At 33.5% G+C, this 16,988-nt stretch overlaps 1 protein-coding gene across 2 annotated transcripts in view; it reads left to right on the top strand.

Moving 5' to 3' along the window:
* Nucleotides 1–16,050, top strand: part of LOC132742271 (probable oligoribonuclease) — a 92,066-nt gene extending 76,016 nt beyond the window's left edge. For both annotated transcript variants that reach the window (XM_060730627.1, XM_060730626.1), the window contains exon 6: nucleotides 4,561–16,050. In XM_060730627.1, the coding sequence (XP_060586610.1) occupies nucleotides 4,561–4,708 (148 nt within the window). In that variant the 3' untranslated portion in view covers nucleotides 4,709–16,050. The remainder of the gene's footprint in view (nucleotides 1–4,560) is intronic.
* Nucleotides 16,051–16,988: the final 938 nt, after the last annotated feature.

A 16,988-nucleotide genomic window follows, 5' to 3' on the forward strand; every position in this document is an offset into this window, starting at 1 on the left:
ACGTAATGATTTTAAAAATTATTGCAATTTAAGATTGTATGAGTATCAGAGAATTAATTGGCAAGATTTAATAGATGCAAGTGATAATGCTACCTTGTTTTGGAAAATTCTAAAACGGCATAAACCAGTGTCAACAATTGATAATAGTATAAATACAGAAAAATGGTTTTCTTAGTTTCATAGTTTATTATTTAATGAGAACATAACTACTGTAAATCCCAATTTAGGTAACGAACATATTCATGCAGACATTACAGCCAATTCTTTAAATCAGATGTTTACATTAGAAGAAATTCTTTTGTCTATATCAAAACTTTCTAATAACAAAAGTCGTGGTTTTGATGGAATCCCGGCTGAGTTTTACAAATACTCAATGGACGACGTTGCTCCAACTTCGTTAATATTGTCCAATAAAATTTTACAAACTGGTATATTTTCCCAGTCATGGGGTAAAAGTGCTATTACCCCTATACACAAATCTGATCCTAAAAATATTCCTGGTAATTATCGAGGTATTTCAATTACAAATACCATGTATAAAATATTTGCAGGTGTTATTAATAAACGATTGTATGAATGGACTGAAAGATATAACAAAATTGATGAGTCACAAGCTGGTTTTTGTAGAGGATATTCAGCGGTTGATAATATATTATGTCTTCAGGCAATGATTCAAAAATATCATTCTAAAAAGGGTGGTAGCTTTTATTGCCTTAATGTTGATTTCCGTGAAACATTTGATAAAATTAACCATTCTAAGCTGTTTGAAGCTCTAGAAAGGAAAGGTTTACATGATAATTTCTTAAGAATATTAAAATCTATGTATGCATGTTTAGAATCTTGTGTCAAATTATCAAATGGAACTACAGGTTACTTCCCTTGTAATATTGGAACCTGGCAAGGAGATAAAACAAGTTCTACAATTTTTTCATTATTTATTTACGAATTATCCCTCATGTTGAGACAAAATTGTCATACCGGTATTTTTATAACAAATGAAATCCCTGATATACTATGTCTTTTGTTTACAGACGATGTTGCTAATTGTGCCGAAACGGCTTCAAAGTTACAATAGCAAATAAATGTTGTTGAACAATTTTGTAATAATACTGGTATGTAAGTTAATCTTGATAAGACTGAAATTATTGTTTTTCGTAATGGTGGTCCCCTTAGAAGGTATGAAAAATTGGTTTATGGAGACTACGCTATAAACACCACTTCATTATATAAGTACATGGGATTATTATTTACTCCAAAATTGTCTTGGAATAAGGCACACGAAAAATTAGCTTGTCAAGTTCAAAGAGCACTTAATGCTATACGCCATTTTCAGAAACCATTTGGTTATTTTCCAATTAAGGATTTTTTCAAGATTTTTGACACCTGTATCAAACCAATTTTATGTTACGGTTCCCAAGTATGGGGATATCAATATAGTTCCAAAATTGAATCTTTACATAATCAATTTTGTAGAAAACTTTTATATGTACGTCAAACTACAAATACATGTATGGTGTTAGGGGAATGTGGACGTCTGTCTTTATGCATTACATAATTATAACACAAATGCCTTCTCACAGATACCCAAAACAATGCTACTTAAAATTATGCTCTTGACAATACTGGAAGAAATTGCTGGGCAACAAATGTTAAATTACTTTTATTCCAATACGGATTTGGATATGCATGGATATCACAAACTGTTGGTGATTGTAAATTGTTTATTAAAATGTTTAGAAACAGATTGATAGATTGTTCTACTCAGAACTGGCATGATAATATATATAACTCAAGTCGTTGTCATCATTATAATCATTTTAAGAGTTTACTTAATGTTGAACGATATTTGTCCATTGATATGCCTTTAAAACATAAAATTGCATTAACAAAGTTTAGATGTTCAAATCATAAATTATACATAGAGATAGGCAGACATTTAGATATTTCATACAATGATCGTTTATGTACTTTTTGCTTAGAAAGGAACAAAAGGTGTATAGACTGTGAATATCATGCATTTTTCCATTGTTGTAAATATACCGATATTAGAAATTTATATCTATTTAACTGGTATAATTCTGGAACTAGTGTGGACAACTTTTATAATTGTTATCAACTTGTAATGATGAAACTCTGCGAAAATTATCTACATATATTTATTATCTTATGGAATTATATGTATTAAAAGTTAATAGACAATGTCATAGATACTGCTATTATATTGAAATTTATAGACAATTTCATAATTACTGCTATTATATTGATGTTGAATAGACAATGTCATAGGTCTTGCTATTATATTGAAGTTAGTAGACAATGTTCTAAATATAGGATGTTGAATGAGTGTAAGTTCAATGCTAAATTTATTGCACAAGTTGAATAAAATTATATTATGCTAGCCAGAGTCTGGCGAGCATGATATTGTTTTGTTCAATGAGTTTCAGTGAATTCAGTATTGAACTTAGAGGAATTTTATTTATCACATACCCAAAATGAAGTCCGTTTAAAGTTGGAGGGGTTGTTTTTTGTACTCGTGTAACGCTAGCACATAGCCAGTCTTTACACTATGTTTATATGACGGTAATGATGTCACGTCGAAATTTATGCACGGTCTTGCGGTGCCTTTTTTGCGGAGTCGCAAAGTTGGCACGGGTGTGTGATAAATACTGCTATTATATTGTTAGTAGACAATGTCATTAATACTGCTATCATATTGAAGCTAATAGACAATGTCATAAATACTGCTTTATGTTCAGGTTGATATACAATGTCATGAATACTGTTATTTTATTGATGTTAATGGACAATGTCATACATACTGCTCTTATATTGAAGTTAATAGATTATGTCATAAATACTGCTATTGTGTTGAAGTTAGTAGATAATGTCATAAATACTGCTTTACATTGAAATTAATAGACAGTGTCATAAATACTGCTATTGTCATAAATACTGCTATTGTATTGAAGTTAATAGACAATGTCATAAATACTGCTATTGTATTGAAGTTAATGTCAATGTCATAAATACTGCTATTATGTTTGGGTTGATGGACAGTGTTATAAACACTGCTACTATAGTGAAATTGATAGACAATGTCGTAGATACTGCTATTATGTTGAAATTCATGTCATAAATACTGATATATTGACATAACCTGATTCAAATGCTATTGTATTATTTGTTATATATTTTGGGCCGGAGGCCTTTAATTATGAAATAAAAGAGTTGAATTGTGTTGTGCTACCTGATAACAGCATTTTTATTGGACTAAGTGTCAAGATTTCAGTTAGTACCATCTGGATTGCAGGACTACTTTAATATTGCAACCGAAAGTCATTCAGATGATGGAGTTACAATTGTACTTTATGAAATTTCAATACACATCTGGAATTTTTATAAATATAATTATGTTCATTAATTTAGTTTATTTCTTTTTGTGGTGGGAATGTCGCGAATAACGTGAGTCATTGTTATATGAGTGGTGCTATCTCGATTGTTTACTTTAAAATCGTAGAACGGTACTTGTAGAACGCGTTGTTATTCTGGTCACATGACAAGTATTTCCCGCTCCTTTTCAGACTGTATATAAGCTATCGCACATTGTTAAACAGACAGAACGAAACGAAAAGTGCTAGAATAAACTGTTATAGAAAAATTAAATCAATTTTAAAAACAGTGACAATAAAAGGAATTACATTTTACAAAGTATTTTTTCTTGGTTATACATAAAGTGATATGATAAATAAAATTATGAAAACTGTTTACTATGTTCTTCATAACTTTTTGACTTTGTGAAGATTTTAAAAAACTTGGCACAATTAATCACAATCATGAGACTATGTGCTTATGATATGCATGACACAACATCAAGGTCATGGTTGGCAGAAGGTCAAGAAGTACACATACATGTTCACTGCGAAAGGGGATTTAGCTGTCCTTCCGACTGCTTTGTATGTATATAGGGGAAAAAATCTTCTTTTAAAAAAACCAAAGAGCTTGAGAACATTTTCTTGTGAGTTTCTACCAAGTTTTTTCAAATAAAAGCCCAGGGGTCAAAATTAGCCCCACCCGATGCGGTCATTGATTTTCGTAATATGTACACATCTTTTGGAACTGTTGTTTTCCCTAAGCAATAGCAACCAGTAATGTTTTTACATATGCACTATTTCAGATACAAATATGAACTTTGTGATATCAGTTTAAAATTTATATTTCATATTTGCCTTTGTTTAAAGTTTACAATATTACCTGTTCCTTGTCATGAAGAGATTCTATATTCAGATGAGCGATTTCAGGGCCATCATGGCCCACTTGTTTGTAATGTCAATCCATTCCCAGTGGAGCACCCTATAGAGAAATGACAGAACTGATAGGTGTAAATAAAGGCTTTTTAAACAGTAAAATTATACTAAACACATATCACTAAATGTTGATACTTTGATTATACTCTTGAAATGCTTGTCCAGAAGTTTGTATTAAATTAATTTAATGTCATAATAATTTCATCTGACTTTATCATTAGATTTTTTATATTAAAAACACTTTTTCTTTTTGCAGAGCTTTAGATGACATTAAAGAAAGTATAGAAGAACTAAAATATTATAGAATGAATGTGTTTAAACCAGTTGTGGACAGCGATGAAGTTAGTTCAGGCGAAGAGACTGGGGAAAGTTCTTCTGAGGAAAAGAAGTCAAAAATAGCATAGTTTATTCTGTATGATAGGTTGTGGATCACTAATTGTTTCAGGACAGGAAGTTAGTTTATGTATAACTTACTACACTGTTAAACGTCTAATGTTCAAACCGGAAAGAAAGAGGAAAATATTCAACTAATAGTGTAACATTGTAAATAAGAAGAAATTTCTTTGCCAGTTATAACTTCAATTGGTTAAAAAGAATGAAGGACTTTGTAGTTTGATTAAGAAAAGGAACTAAGTGTTGATAGTTCTTCATATATTTGATCATCTGGAAGGGAGACTATTGTCTGTCAGTCTGTCTTGAAATATGAATCTCTTGAGGTCAAAGAAACATTAATTTAAGCTCAGTTGTTGAAACTTTGTGTATGAATATATAACAATATGGAGAAATTTGACATTATGTAATTGATTTTATTATGCCCCCGCCATAAAATGGCTTGGGCATATAGTGTTACCCTGTTCTGTCCTGTCATCATCAGTTTCCGTTCATTATCTTAGTAATGTTTGTACACATTCAACTCAAATTTGGCATATGGATATGTCAAAGGAATGCGCAGGTCAAGTTTGTATTTGGTCATGGTTTGATGAGTTTTGGCAGAGTTATGCCCCTTTCTCTTTGAAAATAATATGAAATTTTCAGTTTCTGTTCATTATTGCCCAAACGGTATTACACATTTAACTAAAATTTGACAGAAGGATTTGTTAAAGGGATGCACAGATGAAGTTCGAATTTGGTTATGGTTCGATGATTTTTGGAAGAGTTATGCCCTTTTCACTTTGAAAATAATATGAAATTTTCAGTTTCCGTTCATTATCTCCCCAACAGTATTACACATTCAACTCCAATTTGACATATGGATACGTCAAATGAATGCGCAGGTCAAGTTCAAATTTTGTCATGGTTTGATGATTATTTTGCAGAGAAATGCCCCTTTAAGTTTGAAAAAAAAAAGGAAATGACGGAAGGACAGAATGACAAACAGGGTAACACTATATGCCCCAGCCATTTTATTATGCCCCGAAAGGGAGGCATATTAAAATTGCACCGTCTGTATGTTCGTCTGTCTGTCCGTCCGCACTACCGATAGGGATAGGGGGCCATCTAACTGTAAACAGAACAAAGGAGAACAGTAGAATTCATTCCGTAACAACAGAATAAGGGGCCATGGCCCTCTATTAAACAAAAGAAAATGACAATAGAAATGGCCCTTTATCCCTATTTGGTCGGATGTCCGTCTGTCTGTCCGTACAAACCCAGAGGTACTTGTGTGACTTGGAGAACAATGGGTAAAGGTACATTTCCTTTGATCTTATTCATTCCGTTTTTACTTGTGTGTCTTTTTTTAGGCCTTGTGTAACTAAAAATGGCTGAAAAGATCAAAGGAAAAGTCACACAAGTACCATTTAGTAAGTACGTCCGTCTGTGTGTCCCCACTTCTTTCGTGTCCGGCTTGTAACTTTGTCATACATTGAGGGATTTTTTGAGGGATTTTGAAATAACTTGGCATAAATGACTACCACATCAAGAAGATGCTTCGCGTCCAAGAATTTCGTCCCTACCTCAAAGGTCAAGGTCACACAATTACATTTTAAAGTTTCACTTTATCACAATAAGAGTTTATAGGTACACACATTTGTGTCCGGATTGTAACTTTGTCATGCATGGAAGGATTTAAGAATAACTTGGCATTAATGTCTACCACATCAAGACGATGTGTCTCATCCAATAATCACGTACCTACCTCTAAGGTCAAGGTCACACTGCCATTTTGAAGTTCACTTTATCACAATTAGAGTTTATAGGTACACACATTTGTGTCCGGACTGTAACTTTGTCATGCATCGAAGGATTTTAAAATAACTAGTCATAAATGTCTACCACATCAAGACGACATGTCGTGACTAAGACCCATGTCCCTACCTTTAAGGTAAAGGTCACACTTCTAGTTTGAATGTACTCATTCTCTCGAGAAGAGTTTGAAGATACCCATTCATGTCCGTACTGTAACTTTGTCATGCATGAAAGGATTTTAAAATAACTTGGCACAAATGTCTACCACATCAAGACAATGTGTCACAGCTTAGGCTTATGTCCGTCTGTCCATGTGTCCCCACTTACACAACAGACTGTTAAACTTTGTCATGCATTGAGGGATTTTGAAATAACTTAGCACAAATGTCTATCTCTTAACAGCATTCTATCGCTTCCAGGAACAACGTCCCTTCTTCAAAGGTCAAGGTCACACTTATATTTTGAAGGTTCATGCTCTCACAGGTACAATTATACAAAGAACAATATTAAGCAATTAGTTACTTTAATTCTCTTTTCTTTTCATAATACCTGCATGCTTAAGAAACCTTTTTGGGGGCATTCGTTACTTAGGTGACAGGTCTTGTTACACATTCAACTCAAATTTGGCATAATTTTATGGATACGTCAAAGGAATGGGCAGGTAAAGTTCATTATCTCCCCAACAGTTGTACATATTCAACTCAAATTTAAGATATCGATATGTCATAAGAATACACTGGTCAAGTTCGAATTTGGTAATGGTTTGATGATAGCTGACAGAGTTATCCCTCTTTAACTTTGAAAAAGATCAGAAATTTTTAGTTTCTGTTCATTATCTCCACAATGGTTGTACACATTCAACTCAAATTTGACATATAGATTAAGATACATCTTAGGAATAAGCGGTTCAAGTTTGAATTTGGTCATGGTTCAATGATTTTGGACAAAGTTATCTCTCTTGAGTGTTGGAAAAAATTTTGAATTTTCAGTTTCAGCACTCATACTTTTGAGGAAATGTATGTAGTCATTATTTTGGTACAAATATGAAATATGCAATTTACAAAAGGTTAACACTGAATGGTTTCAGTGCCTTGAACTTTGTATAAAAATGGTGTGTGTTAACAGTGAATAGTTTTCTGGATTTTGAACTTAAAATGAAAAAAAGTTTGTGCAAACAAATTTGGAACTAAATATTATAACATCTGTAATTTAGGCTGCATGCGGGGGCATCTCTTGTTCTCTAGCACACATTTCTTGTTCTTTCTAAGATAATAAAAAAAATTGTCTAAATAAGGCGTTAACATGAACATGTAGGTAATTTACAAAATAATATATTCCTGTTGATGAAAATAATAGTGACAATTGGTGCTGAATCTAAGTGAAATTTTCATAACAGTAGAACAAAATGTGTTATATACCAAAATGGCCGCAAATGCATCTTATATCAGGAAATGGTGGCATATTTTTTCTTTATGTGGTGTGGGCTGAGAAATCCAAGATGGCATCCAAGATGGCCGCCACTGTGAATTTGTTTATTGAAGGAAATTTTATAAGTCATGTGCAGTTTTCTTATCTACAAATATATCAATTAATGATTGCATGTTTATTACTTCTATGATCAAGTACTTTTAATTAACATATTAAAGTAATCAATTCAAAGTCAAGGTCATTTCAAGGTCATTTGCAAAAAATCTTGCTAAAAAGTTATTTTAATTAGATATTTTTTTTTTTTTAAAGTTAAAATTATTAACAACTTAACATTAAACCCTGAGACATAGATGTTATCTATGTTTCTGATCAAACCAGATGTTAAAGTGATAACTAAAGTGTACAGCATTCAACAATACCAAAATAATTTGCCTACAAGTGATTTAGATTCCAAAATTTAACATCAATCAAGGTCACTTCCACTATTTTTGTATGTCCTGAAAGTGAATGTCAAATGTGGAAATTTTATATATAATTTATTATCAAAATTTTGTATGGACATACTTATTTAAAAATAAAACATAAAACTAATATAGCATAAATAATATTAAAAACCAAGCCTTGTCAAGGCAAAGGTCATAAAGGTCAAGGTCATTTGAAGAAAATGATAGTTCACAAAATCAATATACTGATACTTAAAACATTTCTTAAAGTAGCAAAATAAGTAGCAAGAAAAAAAATTCCCATTGGACAGTGCAGTATTTATTTTCATTTCCAAGGGTGTAAACATTGTTTAAAATATTATGTTATTTTGCAAATTGATCATAAACTGCCAACCAGCTTGTCTGTACTTCAGTATTTTGATTTGCAATTTGAACATATTTTCATTAGTTTTTGTTTAAGTTTTTTTTCAGTGTAAATTATGATTACTTATTAGATTTCTAAATTTAGCAAACATTAAAATGTTTTATGAAATTTTTATTGTATATTTTATTTGTTTGACTCTTGAAATCTAATAAGTGATTAAATGAAGAAAACATTGCTGTAATACAAACGTTTTTAGTCTTGTTTATGGGTATTATACATTTTCCCACAAATTATATATATTTGGTCAATTCAAATGTATTTGTTTACAATGCTGAAAAACTACATTGTAAAAAAACATTTTCCTGGTACATTGTCTATTTTTAGCATTTCAGGTATAGCATTTACATGTATATACTTGTAGTTAAACAAGTTGCTGATGGGATATATATGGGAGAATATAGCCTGAATGAGAAAAATATTATCCAAGGCACTAGGCCAAGGGTTATGTTTATGTCAGCATCTTTTATATTCTCCCATATATCCAGTCAGCAACTTTTACATACAATGAATTTGTTAATGACAACGACCCAGCATTTATAGACTGTTTTCAAAGAAGTATGCATGAGAAAAGGGCGTACATGATGGCGTCAGACGTTCAACGGCTATACTTATAGTAATTCAAATAAAAAGTCATTATAGTGTGTAACTTTCAAACTATTTATTTAGTGATAACATTTGAATCTATAAATATACCATACTAATGGGATAATTAAATATATGCACACATGTAGGTAACTACCTAACCTGTAGAAATCTAGAATCATATACAAAGTATTTTCGAGAAATTTAATTTTGTATATATTATTTTTAGCTTGACTATTCTAAGAATATGGAGAGCTATTGTAGTCGCCCTGACTTCGGCGTCCGCATGGCGTCTGCATTGGTTAAAGTTTTTTGTAAAGTCAAATATCTCAATTATTGCTTGAGATATTCAATTTAAACTTGCAATACTTATTTATAGTAACAATGTACATCAGATTGACAAGTTGGATAACTCTGCCTACAATATTTACAGAATTATGCCCCTTTTTAACTTAAAAATTTTGGTTAAAGTTTTTTGTAAAGTCAAATATCTCAATTATTGCTTGAGATATTCAATTTAAACTTACAATACTTATTTATAGTAACAATTTATAGTACATCAGATTGACAAGTTGGATAACTCTGCCTACAATATTTACAGAATTATGCCCCTTTTTATCCCCCGCCGAAAAGGCGGCGGGGGATATAGAAATAGTCTCTGTCCGTCCGTCCGTTAAAAACAGGAGAGTAATAATGTGGCTACTCTTTTGTTCTCTCTATTGTTCTTTTTAGCCACACAAAAGAAAATAGCCACATAAAAGCATTACGGAAGGAATGACATCAAAGAGAAAACCTCTAGCCACATAATTACTGTCCTGTGAGTGCGGCTGACCTTCCGTCCGTCCTTCGTCCGTCTGACATTTTTGTCCGGAGCATATCTCTAAAAGTATTTGAGTAATCAACTTGAAACTTCATAGGTGGATAGACCTCATTGAGGAGGAGTGCAGTGCACAAGAATGATAACTCTACCCTGCATAATTTTTGAGTTATTGCCCTTTGTTATTTTTCAAAATTAATTTTTGTCCAGAGCATAACTCAAAAAGCCTTTTAGATATCAAAATGAAACTTCATAGGTGCATAGATCTCACTCAGGAGGAGTGCAGTGCACAAGAATGATAACTCTACCTTTCATAATTTTAGAGTTATTGCCCTTTGTTATTTTTCATACCTAATTTTTCACCCGAGTGGAGCATAACTCAAAAGTGTTTGAGATGTCAACATGAAATGTCATAGGTGGATAGATTTTTTTGAGGAGGAATGCTGTGCACAAGAATGATAACTCTTCCCTGTAAAATTTTTGAGTTATTGCCCTTTGTTCTTTTTCATACTATTTTGTCCGGAGCTTATCTCAAAAAGTATTTGAGGTATCAACTTGAAACTTCATAGGTGGATGGATCTCATTGAGGAAGAGTGCAATGCACAAGAATGATAACTCTACCCTGCATAATTGTTTAGTTATTGCCCTTTTTTTATTTTTCAAAATTAATTTTGTCCAGAGCATAACTCAAAAGGCCTTTGAGATATCATTATGAAACTTCATAGGTGCATAGATCTAACTCAGGAGGTGTGCAGTGCACAAGAATGATAACTCTACCTTTTATAATTTTTGAGTTATTGCCCTTTGTTATTTTTCATACTTAATTTTTCAATTCAATTTTTTTCTCAATAAGTATTTGAGGTATCAACTTGAAACTTCATAGGTGGATAGATTTTACTGAGGAGGGATGCAGCACACAAGAATGATAACCTACCCTGCATTATTTTTCAGTTATTGCCCTTTGTTATTTTCAGCCATCAGTATTCACATAGGTTTCAAATCTGTAATCACTATAGCCATCAGTTTTCATTACCAAAAGACCTCTTAAAATGGAATTATTCTGCTGTACTACATATACATTCTTCTAATGAGCAAACACATTCGGCGGGGGATGGCCATGTTGACATGGCTCTTGTTAACTTAGAAATTTTGGTTAAAGTTTTTTGTAAAGTCAAATATCTCAATTATTGCTAGAGATCAATTGAAATTTACAATACTTTTTTTATAGTAACAATGTACATCAGTTTGCAAAGTTACATAACTCTGCCTGCAATATTTGCAGAATTATTTGCCCCTTTGAAACTTAGAAATTTTGGTTAAAGGTTAAAGGGGGGCTTCCGTGGCTGAGTGGTTAAGGTCGTTGACTTCAAACCACTTGCCCCTCTACTGTGGTTTGAATTACGACAGGGACTTTGGATTCTTTTATGTGAGGAAGCTATCCAGCTAGCTTACGGAATGTCGGTGGTTCTACTCAGGTGCCCGTTCCTGCCTGAAAAAATGCACTGAGGGGCACCTGAGGTCTTCCTCCACCAGTAAAGCTGGAACGTCGCCAAATGACCTATACTGTGTCGGTGTGACGTAAAACCCAAATAAAAAAAATAAATAAATAAATAAAATAAAGGTGAAATGTCTTCAAAAATATTTACTTGAAACTTTACACTTATGGTTATAATTGAAGGTCACATCTCAAGATTCATTACTCTGCCATGTATTTTGACTGAATTATGCTCCCTTTTGTACTAAAAAAAATCTCCTTTTCTTGGTTAAGTTTAACCTGCAAGTTTTGCATATCTCTGAAACTATTAAAGATACAAACTTGAAACTTCATATGTATATATCTGTGTCATGTATTTAGGCTGATTTATCTCCCCCCTTTTTATATGCCCGACAGAATTTCGGACATATTATGTTATACCCCCTGGCGTCCGTCTGTCTGTCCGTCAGTTAGCAATTTGGTTTCCGGAGCATAACTTAAGTTCCATTTGGCCCACAGTTTTCAAACTTCATAGAATGATTGCCCATATTGGGTAGAAGACCCCTATTGATTTAGGGGTCACAAGGTCAAAGGTCAAGGTCACTATTACTGTAAAACTGAAAATGGTTTCCGCAGCATAACTTAAGTTCCATTTGGTCCACTGTATTCAAACTTCATAGGATGATTGTCCATATTGGGTAGAAGACCCCTATTGATTCTCGGGTCACAAGGTCAAAGGTCACGGTCACTATTAGCTTAATACTGAAAATGGTTTCCGGAGCATAACTTAAGTTCCATTTGGCCCACAGTATTCAAACTTCATAGGATGATTTTCCATATTGGGTAGAAGTCCCCTATTGATTTTGGGGTCACAAAGTCAAAGGTCAAGGTCACTATTACCCTAAAACTGAAAATGGTTTCCGCAGCATAACTTAAGTTCCATTTGGTCCACAGTATTCAAACTTCATAGGATGATTGTCCATATTGGGTAGAAGACCCCTATTGATTTTGGGTTCACAAGGTCAAAGATCAAGGTTACTATTAGCTTAATACTGAAAATGGTTTCCGGAGCATAACTTAAGTTCATTTGGCCGACAGTTTTCAAACTTCATAGGATGATTGTCCATATTGGGTAGAAGACCCCTATTGATTTTGGGGTCACAAGGTCACAGTCACTATTAGCTTAATACTGAAAATGGTTTACGGAGCATAACTTAAGTTCCATTTGGCCCACAGTATTCAAACTTCATAGGATGTTTGTCCATATTGGGTAGAAGACCCCTATTGATTTAGGGTTCATAAGGTCAAAGATCAAGGTTACTATCACCTTTAAACTGGAAACAGTTTTTGCTCAATAATTCAAGCATTAATCAACCTACAGCTAAAGTACTTTCGGGCATATAATGCCCCGCCTAGCGGTGCTCTTGTTTTCTTAGTCTCTTGGTTAATGTTTACATGTAAGTTTTACATGTCTCAATAACTATCAGAGATTTTGATTTGAAACTTCATATATGCATGAAGGGTCATAATTGTATGTCACTGACAAAGTTCCATATCTCTATCTTGCATTTAGGCTGATTTATCTCCCCTTTTCTACTTAGTCTCTTGGTTAATGTTTACATGCAAGTTTTACATATCTCAATAACTATTAAAGATATTTATTTAAAACTTCACATATGCATTTAGGGTCATAATTGTAGGTCACTGACCAAGATCCATAACTCTATCTTGCATTTAGGCTGATTTTTCTCCCCTTTTTCAACTTAGAAATTCATGGTAAAGTTTTGCTTGTAAGCTGTTATCTCCATAACTACTGAAGGGTTTGTGCCTTTTTTGGGACAATTTTATGCATTCATAAGAATAAAGCAGTGATTTACTTGATAAAACATCTTAATAACAAGCCTTTGTACCTTTTCCATCAATTTTTTGTATTCATAGGTAAGCATTATTATACTCAATAAAACACCCTTGTGATAACTTTTTCTAATAGTCAAGCCTTATTGTCCTCCGACAGTTCTTGTTTGATAAAGGAATGCTATTTTTATGAAATAATTAATTTGGAAAATCTGAGTATGATAATACTTCTTATATCCAAAGCAGGGCTATCATTTTTGTGTCGCCTTCAAAAGACGACATATAGGGGTTACTTTTGTCGGCGGCGGCGTTGGCGTCCCCTTATTAGCTTGTCCGGAGCATAAGTCAGTCATTATATTTTCACCAAATTTTGTATGTAGCATTCTTGGATAGTCTTTTATCAAATTTGCTCATATTAATTTGATTAGCACCTTTTAGGGGCCGCTGAAGCTAAATATAGAAATACCTTTAGACGTCTCCTGCAGAACTAATTGATAGATGTTCACCAAATTTTGTCTGTACTGGGGTCAACACAGCTAAAAATAGAAAAACCTTTAAACATCTTCTTCTACAGAACTAATAAATGGATGATCACTCAACTTTGTCTGTAGCATTCTTAGGTAGTCTTTTATCAAGTTTCCTCATATTAATTTGATTGGCCCCTTTTAGGGGCCGCTAAAGCTAAAAATAGAAATACCTTAAAATGTCTATTTCTACAGAGTTAATTGATGGATGATCACCAAACTTTGTCTGTAGCATTTGTAGGTAGTCTTTTAAACAAGTTTGCTCATATTACATGTACTTTGATTGGCCCCTTTTAGGGGTCTCTAGAGCTAAAAATAGAAAAAACCTTTAGACAACTCCTACAGAACTAATTGATGGATGATCACCAAAGTTTGTCTGTAGCATTCTTGGGTAGTCTTTTATCAAGTTTGCTCATATTAATTTGATTGGCACCTTTTAGGGGCCGCTGAAGCTAAATATAGAAATACCTTTAGACGTCTCCTGCAAAACTAATTTATAGATGCTCACCAAATTTTGTCTGTAGCATTCTTAGGTAGTCTTGTATCAAATTTGCTCATATTAATTTGATTGGCCCCTTTTAGAGGCCAACAGAGCTAAAAATAGAAATACCTTTAAAGTATCTACGGAACTAATAAATGGATGATCACCAAATTTTGTTTGTAGCATTCTTAGGTAGACTAAGGTAGTCCTTTATCAAGTTTGCTCATATTAATTTGATTGGCCCCTTTTAGGGGCCGCTAAAGCTAATAATAGAAATACCTTTAAAGTCTCCTTCTTCAGAACTAATGCATGGATAATCACCAAATTTTGTTTGTAGCATTCTTAGGTAGTCCTTTATCAAGTTTGCTCATATTAATTGATTTGCCCCTTTTAGGGGCCACTAAAGCTAAAAATAGAAAAACCTTTGAACATCATTCTCCTACTGAAATAATTGATGGCTGATCACCAAACCTTGTCACTAATCTTAGGTAGTCTTTTATCAAGTTTCCCTCACCGCTGTTGGTTTCTATCATGTGAGGAAGCTATCCAGCTAGCTTACAAGAACGTCGATGGTTCTACTCAGGTGCACGTTCGTGCGAAATAATGCACGGAAGGGCACCAGTGTGGTCTTCCTCCACCAGTAAAACTGGAACGGAGGGATATGATCTATACTGCGTAGATGTGACATAAAACCCAAAACAAACAAATTATCAAGTTTACTCATATTAATTTGATTGGCCCTGTTTAAGCTAAAGCTAAAAATAAATGCCCCAGGTCATGGCATTTCTTCAAATTATTGTTTAAAGATATTCTATGATTAAATTTACTATTAGAAAATATTGACAATGGATAATTTTCAACACTGAAAAGCAGTTGTTTCTGGTGAGCGACTCAGGGCCATCATGGCCCACTTGTTTATAAAAATTGTTCCGAAAAATATTAGAAGATGTGTGGATTTGTGGGGAGTTTAAAAAATGCATACTATCTTGATAAATTGTATTGATATGAGCCGCGTCATGATAAAACCAACATAATGCGTTTGCGAGCAGCATGGATCCAGACCAGCCTGCGCATCCGCGCAGTCTGATCAGGATCCATGCTGTTCGCTTACAAACCCTATTACAAGTAAAGAAACTGATAGCGAACATCAGACTGCGCGGATGCGCAGGCTGGTCTGGATCCATGCTGGTCGCAAAGCCACTATGTTGGTTTTGTCGTGACACGGCTCAATTTTATTATGTTCACTAACTAGGGGAGATAGTGTATAAGTGCTGGATAGCTCAGTGGGTAAAGTCACGGTATGGTATTTTTTCAAGGTAAAGTAAAACAATTAAACTTGAAAATTTCAGTCTAGACTGTGATACCTGAAAATAGTGTGTAAGAAAGGTGGAAGTCAGATAACTTCATGTTAGTGAAAAGGTTGGAAAATGTGTAAAAATATCTGCTTTTTGCTACTATGGTAACAAAAATGAACATAACCTTGCTGTAAACGATTTATTATATGACAAGTTACTCAATAATTTGAAAAGAGATTCATGTGTATCTTTGTTAATATGTCGACCATAAATGTGTTGGTTTTTATGCCACATGTACATACACTGTATAGTAAAAACTTAAAATACCTTCTTGTCTGAAGGTACAAGGCTTAGAGGTTTGATATTTGGTATGTTATATCATCTATAGGTACTCTACCAAAGTTGTTCAAATTTTCCCTCTAGTGTCAAAATCAGCCCCGCCCCGGGGGTCATAGGTTTTCCTTATATGTATAAAGTAAAAACTTAAAAAAAATTTCTTCTCTAAATTGACAAATGCTAGAGGTTAGATATTTTGCATGAAACATTGTGTAGTGAACCTCTAGCAAGATTGTTTAAATTATAGCCCTGGGGTCAAAATTGGCCCCGCCCCGGGGGTCATTGATTTTCACTTTGTACATATTATTGTAGTAAAAATCAAAAAATCATATTGTCTGAAGGTACAAGGCTTAGAGCTTTAATAATTGTTATATGATATCATCTACGAGGGCTGTTCAACAAATACGCGGAAAAGTGCTGCCATATTTTTAATATTCATAGGAAATTGACGTTCTCGATCATTGTCACAGCGACGTGATTTGACGTTACGTTGGGACGTCCACTGCGTTTGTCGTCATGGATGCTTTGTTGGCCGCCTAGAAATCGGGCATACCATTTGTACATTGCTGTTTTCTTCATCGCCTGATCACCATATGCTTTTTGTAATCTTAACATTGTTTCTTTCTTTGAAAGCCCGTTCAAAACACAAAATTTTATTGAAGATGGTTGTTCCGATGCCATTTTAACGCATACGCACTAAACAATATGGCCGCTTAACGACTAAATGATGTCACACACTAACATGACGTCATGTGCGTAACGCCAACATATTGCACGTAAATTATGCAAAATTTGGTGAAAATCGCAAGGTAAACGTTAAAATGCGACGTCATTATTAA

Source organism: Ruditapes philippinarum, unplaced genomic scaffold (genome assembly GCF_026571515.1).
Source record: "Ruditapes philippinarum isolate M1 unplaced genomic scaffold, ASM2657151v2 ctg1767_1_1_1_1, whole genome shotgun sequence".
NCBI classification, from domain to species: Eukaryota; Metazoa; Mollusca; class Bivalvia; order Venerida; family Veneridae; genus Ruditapes; species Ruditapes philippinarum.